Source organism: Sarcophilus harrisii, chromosome 3, assembly GCF_902635505.1.
Source record: "Sarcophilus harrisii chromosome 3, mSarHar1.11, whole genome shotgun sequence".
Lineage (NCBI taxonomy): Eukaryota > Metazoa > Chordata > Mammalia > Dasyuromorphia > Dasyuridae > Sarcophilus > Sarcophilus harrisii.
The window spans coordinates 329,739,895-329,762,303 of NC_045428.1; the positions used below are offsets into that span (position 1 = coordinate 329,739,895).

Here is a 22,409-nt window from a genome sequence, read left to right on the forward strand (position 1 = left end):
GCCAGAAAGTGTAAAGGATGAGGGAGAGTATTGGACATGAGGCAGTGAAAATCTCCAGAGTCAGGAGATGGAATGTCATGTGAAAGGAACAGCAAGGTCGTCAGTGTCACTATATCAGATTATATGTAAGTGTAAGATAAAAGAAGGGGAAAGGTAAGGAGCCAGGTTATAAAAGACTTAAGAAATTAAAGACAGGATAGTATAAAAGATTCCAGAGACAAAAGGAAGGCACTGGAGTTGATTGAATACAAGAGTGACATGACTAGAATTGAGTTATAGCAAGATCATCCCTGAACAGAGAATAGACTAGAATAAGGAAAGGTTAGTGATCAGCAGAGCAACAAGCAGGCTAATCCAATAGTCCAACTATAAGAAGATGACGGCCTGTAACTGAGTGGTAGCAATATCAGAAGAGAGAAAAAAATAGGTAGGAGAAATTCTGTGAAGATAAAAATTGACCGGACTTGGCAACTAATTGAATATGGGTAGGGTGAGAGTGAGGAGTCGAGGATAATGCTTGGGTTGTAAATCTGAGTGACTGGGAAGATGGTCATTACCCTGACAATGACACAGATGTTTGAAAATGGGGACAGTTTTTTAGAGAAAGGCAATTAGTTCAGTTTTGGACATTCTGAATTTTAGATATCCATGAGACATATAGTTCTAGAAATCCAATAGAGGTAGAAGTGTCAAACAAGAGATTCTTTCTTAGGAGAAAGGATAAGGCTGAACAAAAAAGTCTGAAAATTATCTCTTGAGAGGGTAATTAAGTCCACAGCAATTGATATGGTCACCATATGAAATAAGAGTGGAAGAAAATAAGAGTCCAGGGCAGAATCATGGGGAATATCAAAGAGTTGGATGTGGAGGAAGACAAAGCAAAAGGTGGTCATAAAAGTAGAAGAATCAGAAGAAAGAAACCCTGTCACCACGGATTACAAAGAGAGGCAATGACTTAGTGAAATGTGAGGGGAAAGATGCCAAAATTATAATTGTTTAAATCTTAGCTTAAACTATATAGAGGAGGGGAAAAAGCTATAAAAGCATTTTAAGAACAGTTAGAAATACCTACAATTAAATAATCATTATTCTTAAAAATATGCTTTGTGATTTGACCAATCCTATAGTATAGTTGAATACGAATGCTAACTGGAAAAATGATTACCTTAATTTTTTAAAAGAGAAAAACAAAAATTACATTTTCAGAAAAGAATTGGTGACTTCATCTATATATACCTGTTTTTATGCTCCTTTACATAGATTTAATCTTGTCTTCTTATGTTGAAATGTCAACTAGTTATTCTTTCTATTAAAGTAATTTTCTTTGTGAAATTATAACTGCCTAATTCAAATTTTTCAAAGCAACACAGAATATACTATAACAAAGTAACCACTAGAAAGAGCTGATGTCTAGCCATTTACGTTATTAAAAATTTTTTCTAAGTGTCCTATTTCCATTATTAGTTCATTATATACATTGTAAATAAAAATTATTTTGAGAGGAAAATCAAGTCTAACCTGACTGAGAAATAATTAACAAGACAAAACAATGCTGTGAATAAACAAGTTAAAAAGTCTGATTCTTAAGTAACAAGATATTTTTTAATATAGTCATTAGGAAAATTATGAAATATTAGAATTCTTACAAGGTGCTAGATCACTGGAATTGATAGAGACAATTATTATCTAATTTAGCATGGTACGTAACAATTCTCTAGTTCACTAATGAACTTAGTACTGATTAGAATTCACACCTTTCACACCTTTAAGAGAGCATATATAAACTAGGAACTTCAACCACGATGGAGTCCAGGAGATTCACAAGTCAGAGAGACACAAGCCCACTCTTGGAGGCGGAGACAGATTCATTCCATTTTCCACCTTTGTGCTGTCTGGAGGCTTTGGATTCAGAGGGAGTTAAAGGCTGAAGCTGGAAGAGACAAAGGACTAGTGGGAAGAGCTCTTGGAACCAAGGAGGGAAATAGGCCTCTAAGAAAGCTAACTGGGTTATTTTGAAGGCGAAAATAAAGGATCTGAACTTTTAGCTCCCAGCTGAATTTGAGGAGAATATTACTGTGAACTGAAACAAAGGCTGCTTTCCAGAAGCCCCCCAAGGAACCTGCTCCAAGAGAACATTATATTTTAGAGAATATTACAATGAAGCTACTGAAAATTTTATTTTGAAATATTTTCTTCCTATTATCTTGAAATGATGCATGTGCCAATACTTGGCCACTCCTTTTTATCATGTCATATTACATCATAATTTTTATTTCAATGAAAACAGTTCCTTAAGAAAACTGTTAAAAGCACTGCTTAGAATATAAGATCCTCATGAAAATGCAGTTTCATTCTTTGTATTTTTATTTCTTTATAAAATACTTGGTATATGGGAGATAGATTTTGACTAACTTAAGAGTTTAAAAAAGCATTTCTTTAATACTTACCATACTTGGTAAATTAGAAGCAGAGGTACAATAAGAACTCAAGAACTCGAAAGAATGTTAAGCCCCTTGAAGGATATATCCTGTTTCTTTTCTTCCCCCCCCCCCCCTTTCTTTTTCTTATTCCCAGCACCTAGGAGTGTCCGGTTGTAGCAGTCATTAATAAATGCTTGTTGACTATGCCCAGAAAAAGAACTCTGGGAGATGACTAAAAACCATTACATTGAATTCCCAATCCCTATATTTATGCACACATGCATTTTTGATTTCCTTCACAAGCTAATTGTACAATATTTCAGAGTCTGATTCTTTTTGTACAGCAAAATAACGTTTTGGTCAGGTATACTTATTGTGTATCTAATTTATATTTTAATGTACTTAACATCTACTGGTCATCCTGCCATCTGGGGGAGGGGGGAGGGGGTAAGAGGTGAAAAAATGGAACAAGAGGTTTGGCAATTGTTAATGCTGTAAAGTTACCCATGCATATATCCTGTAAATAAAAGGCTACTAAAAATAAATAAATAAATAAATGCTTGTTGAATCAATAACATCTCCTAATCCTGAACTTTATACTCTTCTATGACTCCATTATCTCATAATTAGTCATTTATCATACTATGCCTTCTTATAATCCAACTCTGTGACTCCTGGCTGAAATGATATTTTTCCTTGCTTTGGGCATGGAACTACTCTATCCATCACAAAAGAAGCTTTTTCCAATGATAGCAGGGATTTTAAATAAATAAATAAATAAATATATATATATATATATATATATATATATACACACACACACACACACACACACACACACATACACACACATATGTATATATATCATATAGTTATATCTAAAATAAGAGACATATATAATTAAAATAAATTTTTGTATTTTTGTATTTTTCTACTTATACTTTAATTAAGTTTTTTACTGTCTCCATACCATAAGAAAGTTCTACACAAATCATTATAATAGCTATGCAGAATTGAAAATATGTCTTTTAAAGTTCTGTAAAAGTGTAAATCTGTTAATTTTTATTTTTGGCTCAGGCCTGTGATTTTATTGGCAGAGGGCACTACTTTCTGTGAGGAAACTTCTTATCAATGTGTATACACACACACACTTGTATATGTATAAACAAACATACATATATTATGTATGTATATAGACGTCTCTTCCTAAGCTTGCAAGTTGTCTGGAACACAGAAAGAGTAGCAAATCTGACTAAATCAGATGATTACTATGAGGTAAGCCTTAAACCAAAGTTTTCCTAATTCTGAGGCTAGAGCTCTATCAGATATACAATACTGCCTTTCAATATAAATTATTCATATTAAGCAAGAGGAAAAAAATCTTGATATCTAAAAAAAAAAAATTCTAAGATACTCTTCTATTATTCAATATAAGAAGAAAAGGAGGGAATAGTGGGAAAGTCAAGAGTAAGAAAGTAAGAGGGCTCCTAATCCTGCCCTGACAGTATCTCTGGAGACATGTCATTTCTTGTTTTGTGGCTCTTTCCTCCTTTGTATAGTAGAGGAAGCTGCAAGAGCGTCTATGCCAGTTGTCTTCCAAATCTATTAAAGACAAGACAAGAAAATAAAAATAGCTGTCATGAATCTTTTATGGGGACTAACAAGCTTCTCAGATCAAATCATTACCTTTGGAAACAAAGCCAGGGAGAAGAAAGTTGCCTAACCTGTTTTTCTCTGCAAAGCATCTGCTAGGACTGATCCACCTCTATTTTCTAAATCTGTTGTCTCTCTGTTTTACACCTTTCCTGGAATGGGGTTTCAGATTTTTCCTTTAAAAACAGTTGCTAGTAATTGATCCATTAAGAGTTCAGATTATGATTTTGAGGTTATTAGTAATGATCCATTTTTATTACCTCTTATGTACTAGGACTTCTAACAACAATAGAAACACTCAGGACACAGAGAAGCCCGGAGGGTATTTGTACCTGGAATATATCTATAATCTCTGGCTGCTAACTGAATGATGATTTTAAATAGTTCTGACAATTGTTGAAATTTTTAGTAACAGCAACAAAGTTTCCTCAGTAACCTCATTTTGGTAATTTTATTTTCAACTTGTCAATCAGTAAAATAGTCAACAAATACTTCCTTAGTGCCTATTAAGTATCCAGGAATACACTAAAACACTGTAGGAAGTAGAAAGAGATAATTTTATTTTTTTAAGTCTTGCTTTGGATGGAACGTGTGATCCATATCCAGACTCATAACTGTGGAGAATGAATATTGATCAGAGTATAGTATTTTCACTTTTTTGTTTTTTTTCTTTCTCATGGTTTTTCTCTTTTGGTTTCATTTTTCTTGCACAACATGACAAATATGGAAATATGTTAAAAGGATTGCACATATTTAACACATATCAGATTGGTTGCTGTCTTGGGAAGGGGCAAGGAAGAAAAATTTAGAACACAAAAGTCTTACAAAGATGAATGTTGTAGAACAGATAGATAGAGCAGTGAATGAGCATGAGCCCTGAGGTAAGAGAACCCAGGGCAATTAACACTTACTATGTGACCCTGGCAATTCACTTAACCTCAAATGCCTCATCAAAAAAAAGAAAAAAAAAAAAAAAAAAAAAAAAAAAGAATGCCCAAAACTATCTTTACATGTATTTGGAAAAATAAAATACTATTAAAAAATCTTGAACCTCAAGAAGCTTATAATCTACTTAAGAAAAAAGAAAATACATAAATAACACAAGAAATAAATAATAGTACAGTATAAAACAGCATAGGTTCAGTATAAAAGTATTAAAACTGCCAGTTAACTAAAGCATTTTATGGTCAGGTACTTAATAAATAGTTCATAAAATAAGTTCAGAAGAAGATACTTACTATGCAAGAATTGTGAGGAAAGCCTTACAAAGGAAGTAGAATTAGGAGAGTTTATTTTTTTTTAATAATTATAACTTTTTATTGACAGTACATATGCAAGGGTAATTTTTTACAACATTATCCCTTCCATTCACTTATTTCTGTTGCGATTTTTCCCTTCCCTCCCTTCACCTCCTCCCCTAGATGGCAAGCAGTCTTATACATGTTAAAAATGTTATAGTATATTCTAGATACAATATACATGTGCAGAACCAAACAGTTCTCTTGTTGCACAGGAAGAATTGGGAAGAAAAACCAAAATGCAAACAGTTTACACTCATTTCCCAGTGTAGAATAGTTTTGAAGGATATGTGCAATCTTTAAAGGAATAAAAATAATTAAATCACAGCTAAATGAAGAAATAAAACTCACTTGGGATTGTAGTAAGGGGTTTTGGAAAATGTCAAGGTTTATGCAAATTGAATTTTTGGTGTACTGGCAAAGTCAGGAAAGATAAATAGGAGAATACGGTGGAGGATCTTGAAGAGGGGAAATGAATTTTATCTGAGTGAATAAAGAACCACAGAACATCTGTGAACAAGTAAACATAATCAAATTGGTATTGAAGAAAATAAAAGTTTGCTCAACGTTTATAGAATTGATTTGACTGGGCAGGGAACAGTTAGGAAACAATTACCATAATGTGAGTATAAGGTGATAAGGGCATGAACTTAAATGATAGCAACTGAAACTCAAAGAGCAACAGAAAGGACAGTTGAGACAAACTGTAAAAGTTTTCAGAACTGATTAAATAAATGAACATGAAGAAGAGAAGAGTCAAATACTCAAGGCTTCATGCCTAGAAAATTTAAATAGTAACCACAATGGGAAATTCAATATAGGTATAAAATATAGTAAGTTAATTTTCTTTTGCAAATTTTTCCATTACAAAGATCATGGTTTCAAAATTTATAGGTGAAACAACTGAGGTATTAAAGATAAATTTAGTCAGAAATGACAAGAAGACTACATCTCAGTCCAATCCAATATTTATTAAGCAGCTAAATGCACAATAAATAAAAAGTTGTAGGCCAGGGGTCAGGAAGACCCAACAACAAATCGAGTTTCAATTACTTACTAGCTATATAACTGTAGGCAACTTCCTTAACTTCTGTGTGCCTCTGTTTCCTCAACTGTAAAATGAGGATAATAATGGAACCTACTTTCCAGAATTGTTATGAGAAACAAATGAGATAATAAGTTTTGAAGTGCTTGGCACAATGTTACAAAAATCCTAGCTATTATTAAATATACTGCCTTTATAGCAACCAGGAACATATTTTCATCTAAAAGTTCAAAACCCAGATTTCATGTCTGATTATATATTTTATTTGTATTACTATTATCAAAATAGTTTCTTTTCTTTTTTTTTTTCATCCCAGACTTGTGAATTCCAATATATAGTTGTGAGAACAAAAGAATAAAGAGTTACAATCATACACTGGGAGGAAATAGAGTTATAGGAAGGAAAAAAGGGAGCTATGAACTTGAGATCTCACTGCATGAGAAGACTACATTAACAAGCTTATTTTCCTCTAAAAGCAAGAATCCTGTGCTGTTTTCATTTAAAATTAGATTGCATAAAATAAGCATTATAATTAGATTAAGCATTGCTCATTTTCAATCCATCAATATGTTTTAAGGTGTTTTTTTGGGAGGGGAAGGAGGGGCAGAGTTGGGTTTTTGGGTTTTTTTTTTGATTTATAAAAAAAAAAAATCCAAGTATTTCCATTACAGTAGATTTAACAACAACAACAAAAAGTGACTGCACATAAAATCGCAAATCTTTTGTATATAACTTACTTGTCCCTTAAAAATAGAACTTAAAAACTATAGGTTGTGACACCATATGAGATCATGTAACTGGTGAATATGAGAACACAAAAAATTTGGCAACAGTTAAAGGTTTCTGAATGCAGTGATCAAAAATTAATTCAAAAGCCAATGCATTTGTTGGTGGAGTTGTGAATGAATCCAACCATTCTGGAGAGCAATCTGGAATTATGCCCAAAAAGTTATCAAACTGTGCATATCCTTTGATCCAGCAGTACTACTGGGCTTATACCCCAGGGAGATACTAAAGAAGGGAAAGGGACCTGTATGTGCCAAAATGTTTGTGGCAGCCCTGTTTGTAGTGGCTGGAAAATGGAAAATGAATGGATGCCCATCAATTGGAGAATGGTTGGGTAAATTGTGGTACATGAATATTATGGAATATTATTGTTCTGTAAGAAATGACCAGCAGGATGAAAACAGAGAGGATTGGCGAGACTTACATGAACTGATGCTGAATGAAATGAGCAGAACCAGGAGATTCTTATATACTTCAACAACGATACTGTATGAGGATGTATTCTGATGGATACACTTTCTGATGGAAGTGGATTTCTTTGACAAAGAGACCTAATTCAGTTTCAATTGATCAATGATGGACAGAAGCAGCTGCACCCAAAGAAAGAACACTGGGAAATGAATGTAAACTTTTTGCATTTTTGTTTTTCTTCCCAGGTTATTTTTACCTTCTGAATCCAATTCTCCCTGTACAACAAGAGAACTGTTTGGTTCTGCACACATATATTGTATCTAGGATATACTATGATATATTCAACATATATAGGGCTGCTTGCCATCTCTAGGGGAGGGGGTGGAGGGAGAGAGGGGAAAAATCAGAACAGAAGTGAGTGCAAGGGATAATGTTGTAAAAAAAATTGTCCTGGCATGGGTTCTGTCAATCAAAAGTTATTATAATAAAAAATTTTTTTAAAAAAAAAAGGCAATGCATAGTGAAACTAAGTTGTTCTTAGCAGTGATTGCCTATGGTGCATTATACGACTTCATTGCAGCCTTGCTTCTGAACACATGATATGTCCCCTTTCCACAGTGCATGAATGAACACTGCCAGAAATACCTTGGCTCAAATTTGAGATAGGGTCACAAAAAATTTCTTGGACAAAAAGGGGTCACAAGTGGAAAAAGTTTAAGAAGTCCTGCTTTAAAATATGTAATAGTTACCATGTGACTTTTTTCCCCCTTCTTCTCCCACTCCAATCCTAGAGATGAATTAGACACACACACACACGTGTGTGTGTGTGTGTGTGTGTGTGTGTGTGTGTGTAAATTCATTATATTCATACTTCCATTTAACAGTTCTTTTTCAGGATATAGTTAGGAGCTTCCTTCATAATTTCTTTGTAGTTAATTTATATATAATAGTCAAAATGACTTTGTTGGTCCAAGTTCTTCTTAAAACAACACTGCTATATGCATTGTTCTCTTGGTTCTACTCATTTAATTCATTATTTCATCCATATTTTTCAGCATGGCAGCTAGGTGGCACAGTGGATAGGGCATTAGCCCTGAATTTAGGAGGACATGAGTTCAAATGTGGCTTCACTTAACAACACTTCCTAGCTGTGTGACCCTGAGCAAGTCACTTAATCCCAATTACCTCAGCAAAAAAAATAAAAATAAAATTAATGAGCTCATCATTTCTTATAGCACAGTAGTATTCCATCTTCATAATATCCTACCAACTTGTTCAGCCATTCCCCAATTTTGAAAACTGCTACAAATATTTTAAAACATATAGGTTTTTTTCCTTTTTTCCATAATAATCTTTACAAACAGATCTAGTAGTGTTATTGCTAGATCAAAGGGTATCTAGGCAATTTAATAACTCTTTGGGCATAGTTCTAGGCTGCTCTCCAAAATGGTTGGATCAGTTCATAGTTTCACCAATAGTGAATTAGTATACCAGTTTTTTTTTTTTTAATAGCCTTTTATTTACAGTATATATGCATGGGTAACTTTACAGCATTAACAATTGCCAAACCTCTTGTTCCAATTTTTCACCTCTTACCCCCCCCCCCCCCCCCCTCCCCTAGATGGCAGGATGACCAGTAGATGTTAAATATATTAAAATATAAATTAGATACACAATAAGTAGTATACCAGTTTTTCCACAACTCCTCCAGCATATGTTGCTTTTCCCTTCAATCCCTTTAGCCAATCTGATATGTATAAAATAATATTTCAAGTTTGCTTTAATTTGCATTTCTCTAATCAATAATGATTTGGAGAATTTTTTCATGTGGATATAGAATGTTTTGATTTCTTCATTGGTAAAATGATTGTATCTTTTGATAACTTATTAGTTGGGAAATACCCTGTATTTTTACAGAACTGACAAACTTCTTTAAATATTTGAACTATGAGATCTTTATCTGAGAACTGTTTATAAAATTTTCTTCTAAATTTCTGCCTTCTTTATGATCTTAGCTACACTTATTTTATTTGTACAATTTAAATTTTAATGTAATGAAAATAATCCATTTTATACCTCACGCTGCTCTTTATCTCATTTATTGATAAACTTCATCTGTCTAGTTTATCCATGCCGAATTTTCCTTGTTCATTGTTCATTTGGCCCTTCTCAAATCTTAACATAAACTAAGCTGTAAGTGTAACCTAAGAAACAAAAAACAATGGGAACTTTGGTCTATTGTTATTTCAAGAGTATACTGGAAGATTCCCATTAAGTTTACTCCAAACCAGTGTTAATTGGGTAAACATTTAACAATCAGCACTCTGAAAAAAATACATATACATACATAATTGTATGTGTTAATTCATTTGTACATAACTATTATAAATTTTTCTAATAACAAAATTGTAGCACGCAATTTAAAAATTTTAAATTCTTTATTCTTTATTGTAAATTCCATAAAACCAACTGTTTCTCATATAATGCTTTCACTGATTTTTTGCCAAAATATTTATAGCCATAACCACCACTACAGTTAAAATTCAAATATGATTTAACAAATGGTATGCATTAACAATCTGCTAACTTTTTTTTCCTAAAAAAAAAATTATTGTCATTAAATGACATAATCTGTTAAAATATTTCTTACCTGACCAACAGGATGATTTCAGAAAGGCCTGGAGAGACTTACACAAATTGATACTGAATGAAATAAGCAGGTCCAGGAGATCATTATATACTTCAACAATATTACTATATGATGATCAATTCTGATAAACTTGGCCATTCTTCACCAATGAGATGAACCAAATCAGTTCCAATGGAGCAAGTAATGAACTGAACCAGCTACACCCAATGAAAGAACTCTGGGAGATGACTAAGAACCATTACAATGAATTTTCCAATCCCTATATTTTTGCCTGTCTGCATTTTTGATTCCTTCACAGGCTAATTGTACACTATTTCAAAGTCCGATTCTTTTTGTATAGCAAAATAATGATTTGGACATGTATACTTATTTTGTATTTAATTTATACTTTAATATATTTAACATGTATTGGTCATCCTGCCATCTAGGGGAGAGGGTGAGGGAAAGGAGGGGAAAAATTGGAACAAAAGATTTGACTATTGTCAATGCTGTAAAATTACCCATGCATATAACTTGTAAATAAAAAGCTAAAATATTTCTTACTCTTGTACAAATCACATTCATCAAAGTGAAACTTCTTTTAGCTTTAGCACCAGTGATTTCAGCAGTGTTAACTATTTTTTTTAAGTTTTCATATAGTTGCAAAGATTAGAACATTCACAAAGTTTAAAGTAGTATGTTTTAAAATTTCACTTAAATGGCATAATATGTTAGTTTTTCATTAGGCCACATAGTTAGTTGCAATAAATTCAGACAATCAAAAAATATTCCTATCATTTCAATTTGAAAAAAGATATAAATTCATGTATTTAATTATTTACTAATAACATTCTCAGAAAAAAGTACTAAATTATTTTTATTAAATGGAATGCCTATAAACTTATCTATCTTAAAATCTTCAAGTTAAGATTTTTGCTATTTCCAATCTTTAAATTTTCCAAACATCTTAAGATGCATTTGATTAATTTTTATGCTTTATGAGTAATTAGCTTGATGGCAGTAAAATTTAAAGTAATGAAAATTCTTCAAGAACGTCAATCTTTACAACAAAATATTACAAAAAATTAATGTGAACTTGAGAGAAATGATTATTAAATAATCAAGTATTAATATTGGGGAAATCCAAGTTTTTTTTTCCTTCCTATTTCTTCATTTTCTTCCAGGTCAAATCATCCTCTAAAGTATAGAGCTGATAATAAATCAGAGTTGATATTCTTCTCAATCTAGTTCAAACTCCACCCACTGCATAATTTTAGTTTGGATTAAAGAATAAAAAGAATTTACTTTAGGTGAATTCCAGTCCTAAGTATTTTACTCAGGCTTAGGTGGGATGGCAGATCCATCTAGATTGTCTGAGGTCCAAGGATTCTGGGAGTAAGAGTGATATAATCAAAGATCTGTCCCCCAACTCCTTATAGTATCCATTCCACAAACGTTAACCCATCAGAGTTGATTGTTACTTGGTGGGAACTACTACCATGTAAGGGGCAAGAGCTTCTATGATCTATCTTTGGTTGAGAGATGCCAAGAGACTATCCTGTTATTAATTATTCCTAAGTCATATTTAACAAAAAGATGTATTACCCAGAATTATGTCACTCTAACTTTTTACACATCACAAACTAATCTCTTTGCCAAACTAGAATAAGAATAAGAAGAATAATACAAATTGTAGAACATATATGATATACAGCAATAACAGCTTATAAGGTACACAATATGTATTTTGGTCCCTTTTAAAAATTTCCAAGTTCTTTAGCTACAACTTCTAAATTGGTGCAATTTTTATTATACTGATCATAAATAGAATAAATCTGATTTAGAAATATTTAAAAATAACTTGCTTTATATTTCAGATACCTAGTTGTCAACTGACAACAGTAATAAGTGCTTTAAATAAGGTCAAATTTTAGGAACTTTTTTACATCAGAAGTTGGTGAAAATTAAATTTCTTGCACTATAAATTTAAGTCCATTTCTCTGACCTGTTTTTACCTACATTCTACTATAATAATCTTTGCAACACTTGAGAATATTGTACAATGCAGTAAGAAGTTTTTAAAAACTATTTGTAACAGCTCTTTCAAACAGTGGCAAATAATAGTAAATTGAGGGGATGCCCATCAATTGGGGAATGACTGAACAAGTTGTAATATTTGATTGTAATGAAACAATGTGCAATAAGAAATGAAGAGCAGAATGATTTCAGAAAAACCTGTACCTACGGGAACTGATGCAAAACAAAGTGAGAACAACCAAGAGAACATTGTACAGAGTTTAATAGCAATACTGTATTGTTGGAATCTTTACAAAGTGTTAAGCCATGGTGATTGATTTAATCTTAAAGAGTTATTTTGGGCCAGAACTTGAACTAGGTACTAAGTGGAACTGATTGAACAATGCTTGTGTTCACACCTTTAGAGAGGTTCATAAGTATCTAAGTACTCAATGGAGTTCACACCTTTGGGAGAGTTCAGGGCTAGTATGAGATCTGAATTCATGCCTCCCTTAGAACCAGAGAGCACTCTGGGAGATAACCCAGAATCCCTCTCCCTCCAGAAGGCGGAGTTAACCTTTGGGAGATCACATAAATAGAGGGAGCTCTTGGAGCTTGGGAGAGACTGGAGATTGAGAAGCCACGAGGTGGAGCTGGCTAGAGGCTGAAGAAAGCAGAGGCAGAAGCCAAGGACAAAGCTGCAAGATCTCTTGGAGCCAGGTAGAGAGAGAGGCCTCAACTAAGTGGGCTAATTTGTAAGGAGAAATAAACATTTGCACTTTTACCAGCTGTCTGCGATATTGGAGCAATTATTTATTCTAACTGATACTAAGGCTGCCTCCAGAAAAACCCTAACACTGTATAAAGATCGACTGTGCATAACTTAGGTATGTTGTGTTTTTTTTTTTTTAAATTAAAGCTTTTTACTTATAAAACATATGCATGGGTAATTTTTCAACAATGACCCTTGCAAAACCTTCTGTTCCAAATTTTCCCCTCCTTTTTCACACCCTTCCTTAGCTGGCACAGGTAGTATGTTAAATATAAAACATAAAATATAAAAATATAAATATATGTTAAATATATAACTTAGCTATGTTCAGCAATATAATGAATGATCTAAGACAATTCCAAAGGTCTCATGATGAAAAATGTTATCCACCTCTAAAAAAAGAGCTAATGAAATATGAATGGAGATCTAAAACCAAATATTTTTCACTTAATTTTTTCTGTGTTCTTTTACTGCATGACTAATATGAAAACATTTTTGACATAACTACACAAGTATAATCAAATTGGTTGTCATTTCAGAGAAGAGAGAAATTAGAACTCAAAATTCAGAAAGAAAAGAATGCTAAAAATTGTTTTTATATGTAATTGGAAAAAATAAATGAAAGGAAAGGAAGCTAGCAAATTAAGGTCAAAAATATATTTGTTTATTTTAAAAACATATTGTTAGTATACATTCATTATCTAGGGCTTCTGTAAAAGAGAAAGAACCATCTTGATTTTTTTTTTTTGGTCTCCCAAGCAATTAATAGGGGGATGCTCCTCAGGAGACTGTGTCAGTATACAATGTATCAGAGTATTGAGTTTATGCTATTTTTGTCTCGGCATATTTGCTTGTTTATTTCCAAGTTAGGATGGATCATTTATAAATGTTTACTTATTCTGTCTGTGTTTCACTGCTCATGATAATTTGTACTTAAGGATATTTTACTATGTCTCAAGTCTTTACAGCAGGGATTCTTAAACTGAAGTTCATAGAAATTTCAAAACATGTATGAAATGGAATGAGAAAAAGAAAAACAAATTAATTTCCATTAATCTCTAATTAAAATGTAAAAATTCTTCCAATTAACAATTTTAAAAAACAATATTCTAAGACTTTGTCTATTGGCTTCTCAGTCTGCCAAAGAGCCCACGACAAAAAAAAAAAAAAAAAAAAAAGATAAAAAACCCCTACGTTATACCTACAGTTTTAAAACAGCCAAAGTGTAGAGATAGCTACATTCTATGATCGTTCTATGATTGTACTGGGTACATTACTGAAGATAGAAGATCACATAGCTTATGGTGCTAGATAATCCATTCTTTATTTTATTTCCTTGAGTTTAAATAAAAATGACTTGTTAAGCTTGAAATCTCTTTAGCTCAACTTTTCCATCCATTATAAAAATAGGATCTAATACAAGCAAGTAAATAAACAATGAATCCTCTGGCAGATCCTACATCAAATGTTATCTCTCCAGATAATTAATGGCTGTTTATTTTTTAGCCCTACATTCATTCATCAATAAATTCTACTTTTCTGTTTAAAAATGACCAAAAGCATATGATTAATACGGAATTTTATTTAGAAGAATTGCACATGTTTAACCTACATCAGATTGCTTCCTGTCTAGGGGAAGAGAAGAAAGAGGGAGAAAAATTTGGAACACAAAGTTTTGCAAATGTGAATGTTGAAAAATGTCTTCGCAAGTATTTTGAAAAAATTAAATAACTATTAATTTTAAAAAATAAAATTAGCACAGGGCTTGGAGAGTTTGGAGACCTGGATATGACTTCATTTTGGCCTCTTCTGTAACCTTAAGCAAACACTTAAAAAATGGGGATAATAATAATTATACTCACTAGGTGTTTTTAAGGTTCAAATTAGTTAATGTTTGTGAAAGTACTTTGTAACCAAAATGCAATATACAAATTAAAGGTTGAGTACATGGTTTCACAATTTCATAATATTTCATTCCCCCTTATTAATTTTTCATTTTTAAAGTTTCTATGTTTCTGAAAACAATGCCAATATCCTACATGTAATTTGTTCAGTGCTTCAAAAAGCAATATTTCCTCCAATAATTCCTTGAAAATGCCTTTCACTTTTCCTTGGTTCCCCTAAATACTGTTTGGTTACAACAAAATCCAAAGTCTTTGAAATATTTACGTCTCACTGGAATAAACTGAAAAGAACACTGGGCTAGGATTTTTAATCCTAGAATTTGCCTCTGTTTGTCCTTGAGCAGCCTCTTAATTTTTTAGGATTCATTTTCTTCTTCTGCAAAATGAAGTTTTAAATTTCTAGTCAGAAGGACTAAAATAGCAAGTAATGATTTTTTAAATTTACACCATTTACTGATTTGATGGAGAAGAAAATTTCAATAAATTCTATGGACTGACCTCTTCCTATGACAACATTATTATCATCCACTAACAATGTTCTGACATCTTCAAGGATACTACAATGAAGTGTTTGGAGTAGAATAATAATTAATGTTTTAGGTGATATAGAATAAATACTTTAAAATTTTAAATATCCTCTGCTTCTCAAATGATTTAGTCATTAGATATGGTGGTTTTACACTCTCTTCAAGGAAAATAAGGGAAAAAATTAAGAACTCAGTATTAGATAAAAATGAACATGAGGTTCACAAAAAGGAAAATAAAATATGAGGATAATGAGTATACAGTGTACTGAGTGTAAGTAGGAACATGGACAGCTATGACTAGCACATAGTAAAATTAACAGCAACTTCACAAAAAATTCAAGATATTTTTCTATTTTTCCCCCCCTTTGAGCTTTCGCAATAGTCATCTATCCATTCAATTCTTTATCCCACATGACCAACATTCCTTCCTCACTTGTATGTATCACAGAATCTTTCTCCTTCAAGACACAGCTTAAGCAAGATTCTGCAGAATACCTTTGCCTCATCATCTCCTTAACCACAATTGCTAGTATTCTCCATTCTAAACTCCTTTGTATTTATATTTATTATATATATATTTAGATGTCATTTTCCACATTAGAATTCAAGCTATATCAGAGTAAGATCTATTTAATTATATATTTGTATACCCAACACTTAGCATAGTGCCTGACACAAAATAATACCTTAATAAAACTCAAATGATGTTCTTGATTATTTCTATAATGATACTTTCAGTCAAAATGTTGGATTCAGCATGAGAGGATTATTTGGCAGTAAAGCCTTTCTCTTTCCAGAACAACACTTAAGTTTTCTGTACAAAAACTCTTCCAATGTTAGCAATGACCCCTGCTTTAGGAAAGAGACTCCCTAGGGAAAGGAAAAGGCCAAACCAAATTTTAATTTTTCTCCTTTCTAAAATCTTCTCTTTCTATAATTAAGCCTAATTGTATTAGTACCTAATGTTACATAATATACTGGGTAAAGAGATAAATTCAGAGTCAATAAGACTTGGGACTCCTGATATTTCCTGTGGCTGTGAAACCCTGAGAAAATTACTTAACTTCAAAACCCCTTTCAAATTCCTAAAACTAAAAGTTCCTATAAATTACTAAGTGCTTACCTGCATTAAAAGACAGGATTTTTTTTTTAATAAGACTTTTGTACACAAATGACATTATGGGTAGAGTTAAAAAAAATTGCTTCATATCTCATTATATGTAAGTTTACATGGTAGAATTTTGAACCATGTGGAATTATCAAGGGGCTTCAAACAAACTCAAGTCTCTGTTACCAAAGAAATGAATTTTTAGAAACTGGAATCTTCCATGGTTAATCACTTCAAATAAGAATAAAGAGCTCATTATCATAGATATAACTATAATGGCAAGGAAAATGTTTTTTCCTTTTCTTTATGGTAATATGTAATGATTTCAATCAAGTTTCTTCTAGGATAAGGGGCTGGACCAATTATGAATTATAGCTACAACACTATAATATCAAGCTTCCTTGTGTAGTAACTCAATGAAGAGTACAATAACTTAAAAGTGAGAAGGATAAACAAGAATGATTTAGAAACCGAACTGTCTTCCCAACACAATATCCATTTAATCTCTGACTTGTAATTTAAGGTTATGATTGCTTATTTCAAGAACTACTTCATAACAGCATAAATGTCACAGAAACGTCTCCTTTTTAGCCTCACAATTTTACATAAAATGACAGAGAAGCTTGGCCAGTAGAGTACAAGATTTAAATTCAAGAAAATCAAGGTTTAAATCCTATTTACCATTTAAGAGCTGTTAAATATGGGCAAATCATTCTAAGTCCCAATTTACTAAATGGGGATAATAATACTTTTAACTATCTATCTTACAAGTTATTATAAGCAACAAATGTGAATACATGTAAATTTTCAAGTGGGATGTGTATATGTTATATTGGTGTTTTTTCTTTTTCAAATTACCTCTCAAATGTCCATATCAAAAGTAATGTATTAAGAGTTTTTCACTATTACTGATCAATTTATTTTGATTTCTTACATTTAAAAAAATTTTTTTATATTTGTTTCTTTTATCATCATAGTTATCCAGAGTATTCCTGTTCCTACATCTAGCAAAGTGCCATCCCATGTGCATTGTCTATAGTACGAAACACTAATTTTTTAGAGAATGTGGGGGGAAAAAAAAAAATCAGCACAGCTAAACTGATATATTGAAAAAATTTGAAAACATGCAATATGTAATACCTGTGAACCTCTCTTGAAGGTATGGACTGGGAATAACTTTCTATGTATCTTCATTCAAGAACTTCTTGTTCTTAACTTTGTGACATTTACTTTTGATTTTTTTGGATATAGTCATTCTTTCCATTTACATGTTTATAATTATTGTGTACTACTATATGTTGACTATACTTACCTCCAGAACTTTCCAGCAGTTCATAAAAATTTTTCCATGTTTTTCTATAATAATTAGGCACACATTTCTTACCACAATCATATTCCATTACATTCCCAATCTATATGTTTTATTTAGCCATTCCCCCACTGATGTGTATCTACTTTATTTACTCTTACCTTTCACACACACGCAAAAAAATCTTCCTAGAAACAAATCTGGAGTATACTGGGCACTATTCTTATCAATGGCTTGCTGGGGATATAAGCCAAATAATAATGTAATGTTTCTGTCAAAGACTATGAACATTATTTATGTAACTTCAAACTGTTTTTCAAAATAGCCAGAGCATTTCACAGGTGTACTATCAATTAATAGAATGCCTATCCTTCCACAAACCCTTCAACACTGTTGATGTTTTAGTCCTTTTTCTAATTTTGCAAGGTATAAGGTAAAATTTCAGGTTTGTTCTGGTTTACATTTATTCTATTGCCAGTGATTTGGACCATTCCTTAACATACCTGAAAACATATGCAATTCTTCTTTTAAATACTCTTTGTCCATATCTTCTGACCATTAGTTTACTGAGGGATAGCTATTATTTGTGGGTGGGTGTGGGTATATTTTTTCACTATTTATGTAGCTTAAGATATTAGACTTATCAAAACAAATTAATACAAAGTTCCCTTCCCATTCAACAACTTAACTTTCTTGTCCTATTTGCATTAATTTAAATTAATTTAAAGGGATTAATGCAACCCTTCAGAATGTATTATGGAGTGTACTGTAAATGTTGATATATTTCTAGCTTCTGCTAGACTGATTTGTAGTTTTCAACTGCTGCTTTATCAGGTAGTTTGAAGACTGGAAGTGCTATTCCAGCTTTGTCCTTACTTATTTTAATTATTTCCCATGATAGTATAGACCTTTTAATATTCCAAATGAATTGTTATTATTTTAACAAATTCTGCAAGTAATCTCCCCCTCAATCCTCCCAGTTTGTTTGGTATAGTATTAAGTGTGACTTAATTCTGGTAGTATTGTCATCTTTATTATATTAGCACAGCCCAGAAAAAAGAACTGACAATTCCTCCAGATATTTGTTGTTATTTATTTTTTTAAATCATTTCATAGTGATTTATGTATATATCTTAATTATATATACTTAAGTAAACATTTGAGACAAAGAACATTAGTAAGTGAAGCTTCATTTAGAAGATGTGTTCAAGTTGTCTTAAAACAAAAAGGACTCTGAGGCCAAAGTAAGAATTGAAAGAGTAACAGGTACATGGGTTGCCAAATGCCATCCTACAGGCAAACTGAGGGGAGAAATATGCAGAGGAACTTTGATGGGGTGAATGAGTGAGCAAAGAATTCAGGAAAGTGCTCATAAGCCTCTATGAGCAGAGAGATAAGGATATTTTTGACAGATAATGAGTATGAAAGAGTGGTGAGTTTAAGGGGAATGATAGTGAGTTCAGTTTTAGCCACCTTGAGCTTCAGGAGTCTCTTGGATATATTGTTCTAAAGTTGCCAATTAACATCAAAAGGGTACCAATAAATCCTTTAATAAAACCACACATATAAGAATTAATCTAAACTCTTGATGAATATTTTTTGTTTTCAATTTGTAATACATTTTAAAATGAATTCTTAAAATCATGACTTGTTGGTTAAACCAATATTCCTTTTTAATTCTCCAAAATTTTACCTTCAGTTATAATTCTCAATGAATTGGGGAAATTATTCATTGTGTCTTTAAGAATTTTTATTTCTTGCAAACTGAAGGCACCTCTCAGACTGGCTAAGATGACAAGAAAAAATAAGGATAAATGTTGGAAGGGATGTGGGAAAACTGGGACACTGGTACATTGTTGGTGGAACTGTGAATGAATCCAACCATTTTCGAGAGCAATTTGGAACTATGCTCAAAAAGATATCAAACTATGCATACCCTTCGATCCAGCAGTGTTTCTACTGGGCTTGTATCCCAAAGAGATCCTAAAGGAGGGAAAGGAACCCACATATGTAAAAATGTTTGTGGCAGCCCTCTTTGTAGTGGCAAAAAACTGAGTGGATGCACATCAGTTGGAAAATGGCTGAATAAGTTATGGTATATGAATGTTATGGAATACTTTGTTCTGTAAAGAAACGACCAGCAGGATGATTTCAGAGCGGGCTAGAGAAACATTAACTGATGCTATGTGAAATGAGCAGAACCAAGAGTACACAGCACACAGTAAGATGATTATGTGATGATCAACTGTGACATAATGGGCGCTTTTCAACAAGGAGGTGATTCAAAGAAATTCCGATACATTTGGGATGGAAAATGTCATCCATTCCAGGGAGAGTTTTATGGAAACTGAATATAGATCAAAACATAGTATTTACGCCTTTCTGTTGCTGCTGTTTGTGTTTTTTCTTTCTTGTGATTTATTTTTCCCTTTTGATCTGATTTCTTTTTTTTTCCCCTCAGCATGCAAATACAGAAATATGTTCAGAAGAACAGAACATTTAGCCTATATTGGATTGTTTGCTGTCTTAAGGAGAAAGGAGGGAAAAAATTTTGGAACACAAAGATTTGCAAAGGTGAATGTTAAAAACTATCTTTGCATGTATTTGGAAAAATAAAATACTATTAAAATTTTTATTTCCCACTCTTTCAACTGTATAATATTGTATCTTTTAGTTTTACTGTTCTAAGATTTTATGAAAAAGTTTTTGTCCAATCCATCAATACCTATTATGACTTATAAATTCTGATCATATCCCATACACAGAATTATAACTCCAATCTAAAGTCTTGATTATAAATAACACAAAATTTCTTTAAAGTATTACCAAGTCTAGTGCCCCTTTGAAATTTAAAAAAAACATATCATGGGTATAAGAACTAGAAAGATCATTTGGTCTAAATCCTTCATATTACAGATAAAGAAAGTGAAACCCAACAGAGTTTAAGTAATTTACTGAGATTGACACAATCATTACTTGAAATTCTTTCTATTTGTTGAATACAGGTTCAAACAACTATTCAAAGAACTATTTTGCTTGGATATATCTACTCTATCATAAAAGCAGTATTAAAAATTATTTTGTTAAAAAGATTTTTTAAACAGAACTGGTGACCACAGCTTCATAGCTCATAACCTAAGTGTGTCAATAAGCAAAAGTCAAACTTGCTGTATTTTACTTTCTTTCCTGTGCTATGCAGGCTGGAAAAGGAGAATAGATTTAATGATTGGATTAGAAGATTAAAACCTAAAAGAAAATAATTCATTATGCATTAGGATCAAACAAAAAAAAATTAGCTAATAAATAGGGAAAAATATACAGGGAAGGTTAAAAAAGTGAATGTTAAATTATTAAACTTAATATTAAGGCTACTAAAACAAGCAATTTTTACAAATAAAAAGTCCAATAGAATAAAAAAAAATTTCAGAAAACCATAACAAACTATACTTACTGGGTTATCTGTAGAATCATCAGCCAATTGTAAACCAAAATAATCTCTCTCAGTTAAATCAAGATGTTTAAAAACTATATCCAACAGAACTTGTCCCTGATCGTGTTTCTAGAAGAAAAATGAAAAGAAAAAAAATTTATGTCTTCACAATACAATGAAATTCTAATCTGCACATTTTATACTTTCCATTAAGAGTGAAGGTTTTTCCACAATAATTCCATCTACAAAAATGGGAAAGAAAAATGAATACACCAAAGTAATGACATGATAAACTTCCCAAAATGAGAACAAATTTTTAGTAATCAAATTTGGATGAGCTACATTTATATAGGTTATTAGTTTTTGGATGAACAAAGTCAAAATTAAATCAAGAAGAATAGATATAATACAGAGAAAAATCTTTGCATCAAATATTTCTGACAAAAGTATGATAATAAAGAAATTGAGGAAATTGCCAAAAATATACAAAATTAAAATCATTTATATATATATATATATATATATATATATTCAAAGGTAAAAACTTGACCTAGCATATGAAAAAATGCTTAATTCACTGATAATAAAATATGCAAATTATTATAATTCAAGCTTCAATTCACACTGATCAAATTGGTACAGATAATAATGGATGAAAATAGTACTGGAGTAGCTAAGTGAAGACAGATACTACTGGTATGACTGTAAATTCTGATAAAAATTATAATTATGAACATTGTTCCTATTCTATGACCCAGAGATCATACTACTTGGACATAATCCTTAAGGAGATCAAAAACTCAAAGAAATGCCCCACATAAACCAAAACATAAATAAATAATCTTTTCTTTATGGTAGTAAAAGAAACTATAAATAGACTGGATTGCTTGTTAGGAAATGGTTCTAGCAAAGTAAAACATATTGATATAATATCTTTGAAAAATGTAGAGACTTTATTCCATTTAGTATTTGAAACCTAAGTAATCAGTTCTCTTTTTACATTTCAAATTTACTTCTTTCCATATACTGTACAATCCAATTATACTTGCAGAAAATATAATACTCAATAATCTATCTCCCCATTGTGCTTTTTAATTGACT

The 22,409-nt window shown here is 31.7% G+C and overlaps 1 protein-coding gene across 4 annotated transcripts in view; it reads right to left on the reverse strand.

Annotated features, from left to right (window-relative positions):
• The window catches only part of PTPN4 (protein tyrosine phosphatase non-receptor type 4), a 218,855-nt gene that overhangs the window by 121,658 nt on the left and 74,788 nt on the right, over positions 1-22,409 (reverse strand). For all 4 annotated transcript variants that reach the window (XM_031959946.1, XM_031959947.1, XM_003763793.4 and 1 more), the window contains exon 3: positions 21,330-21,437. In XM_031959946.1, coding sequence (XP_031815806.1) covers positions 21,330-21,437 — 108 coding nt within the window. The remainder of the gene's footprint in view (positions 1-21,329; positions 21,438-22,409) is intronic.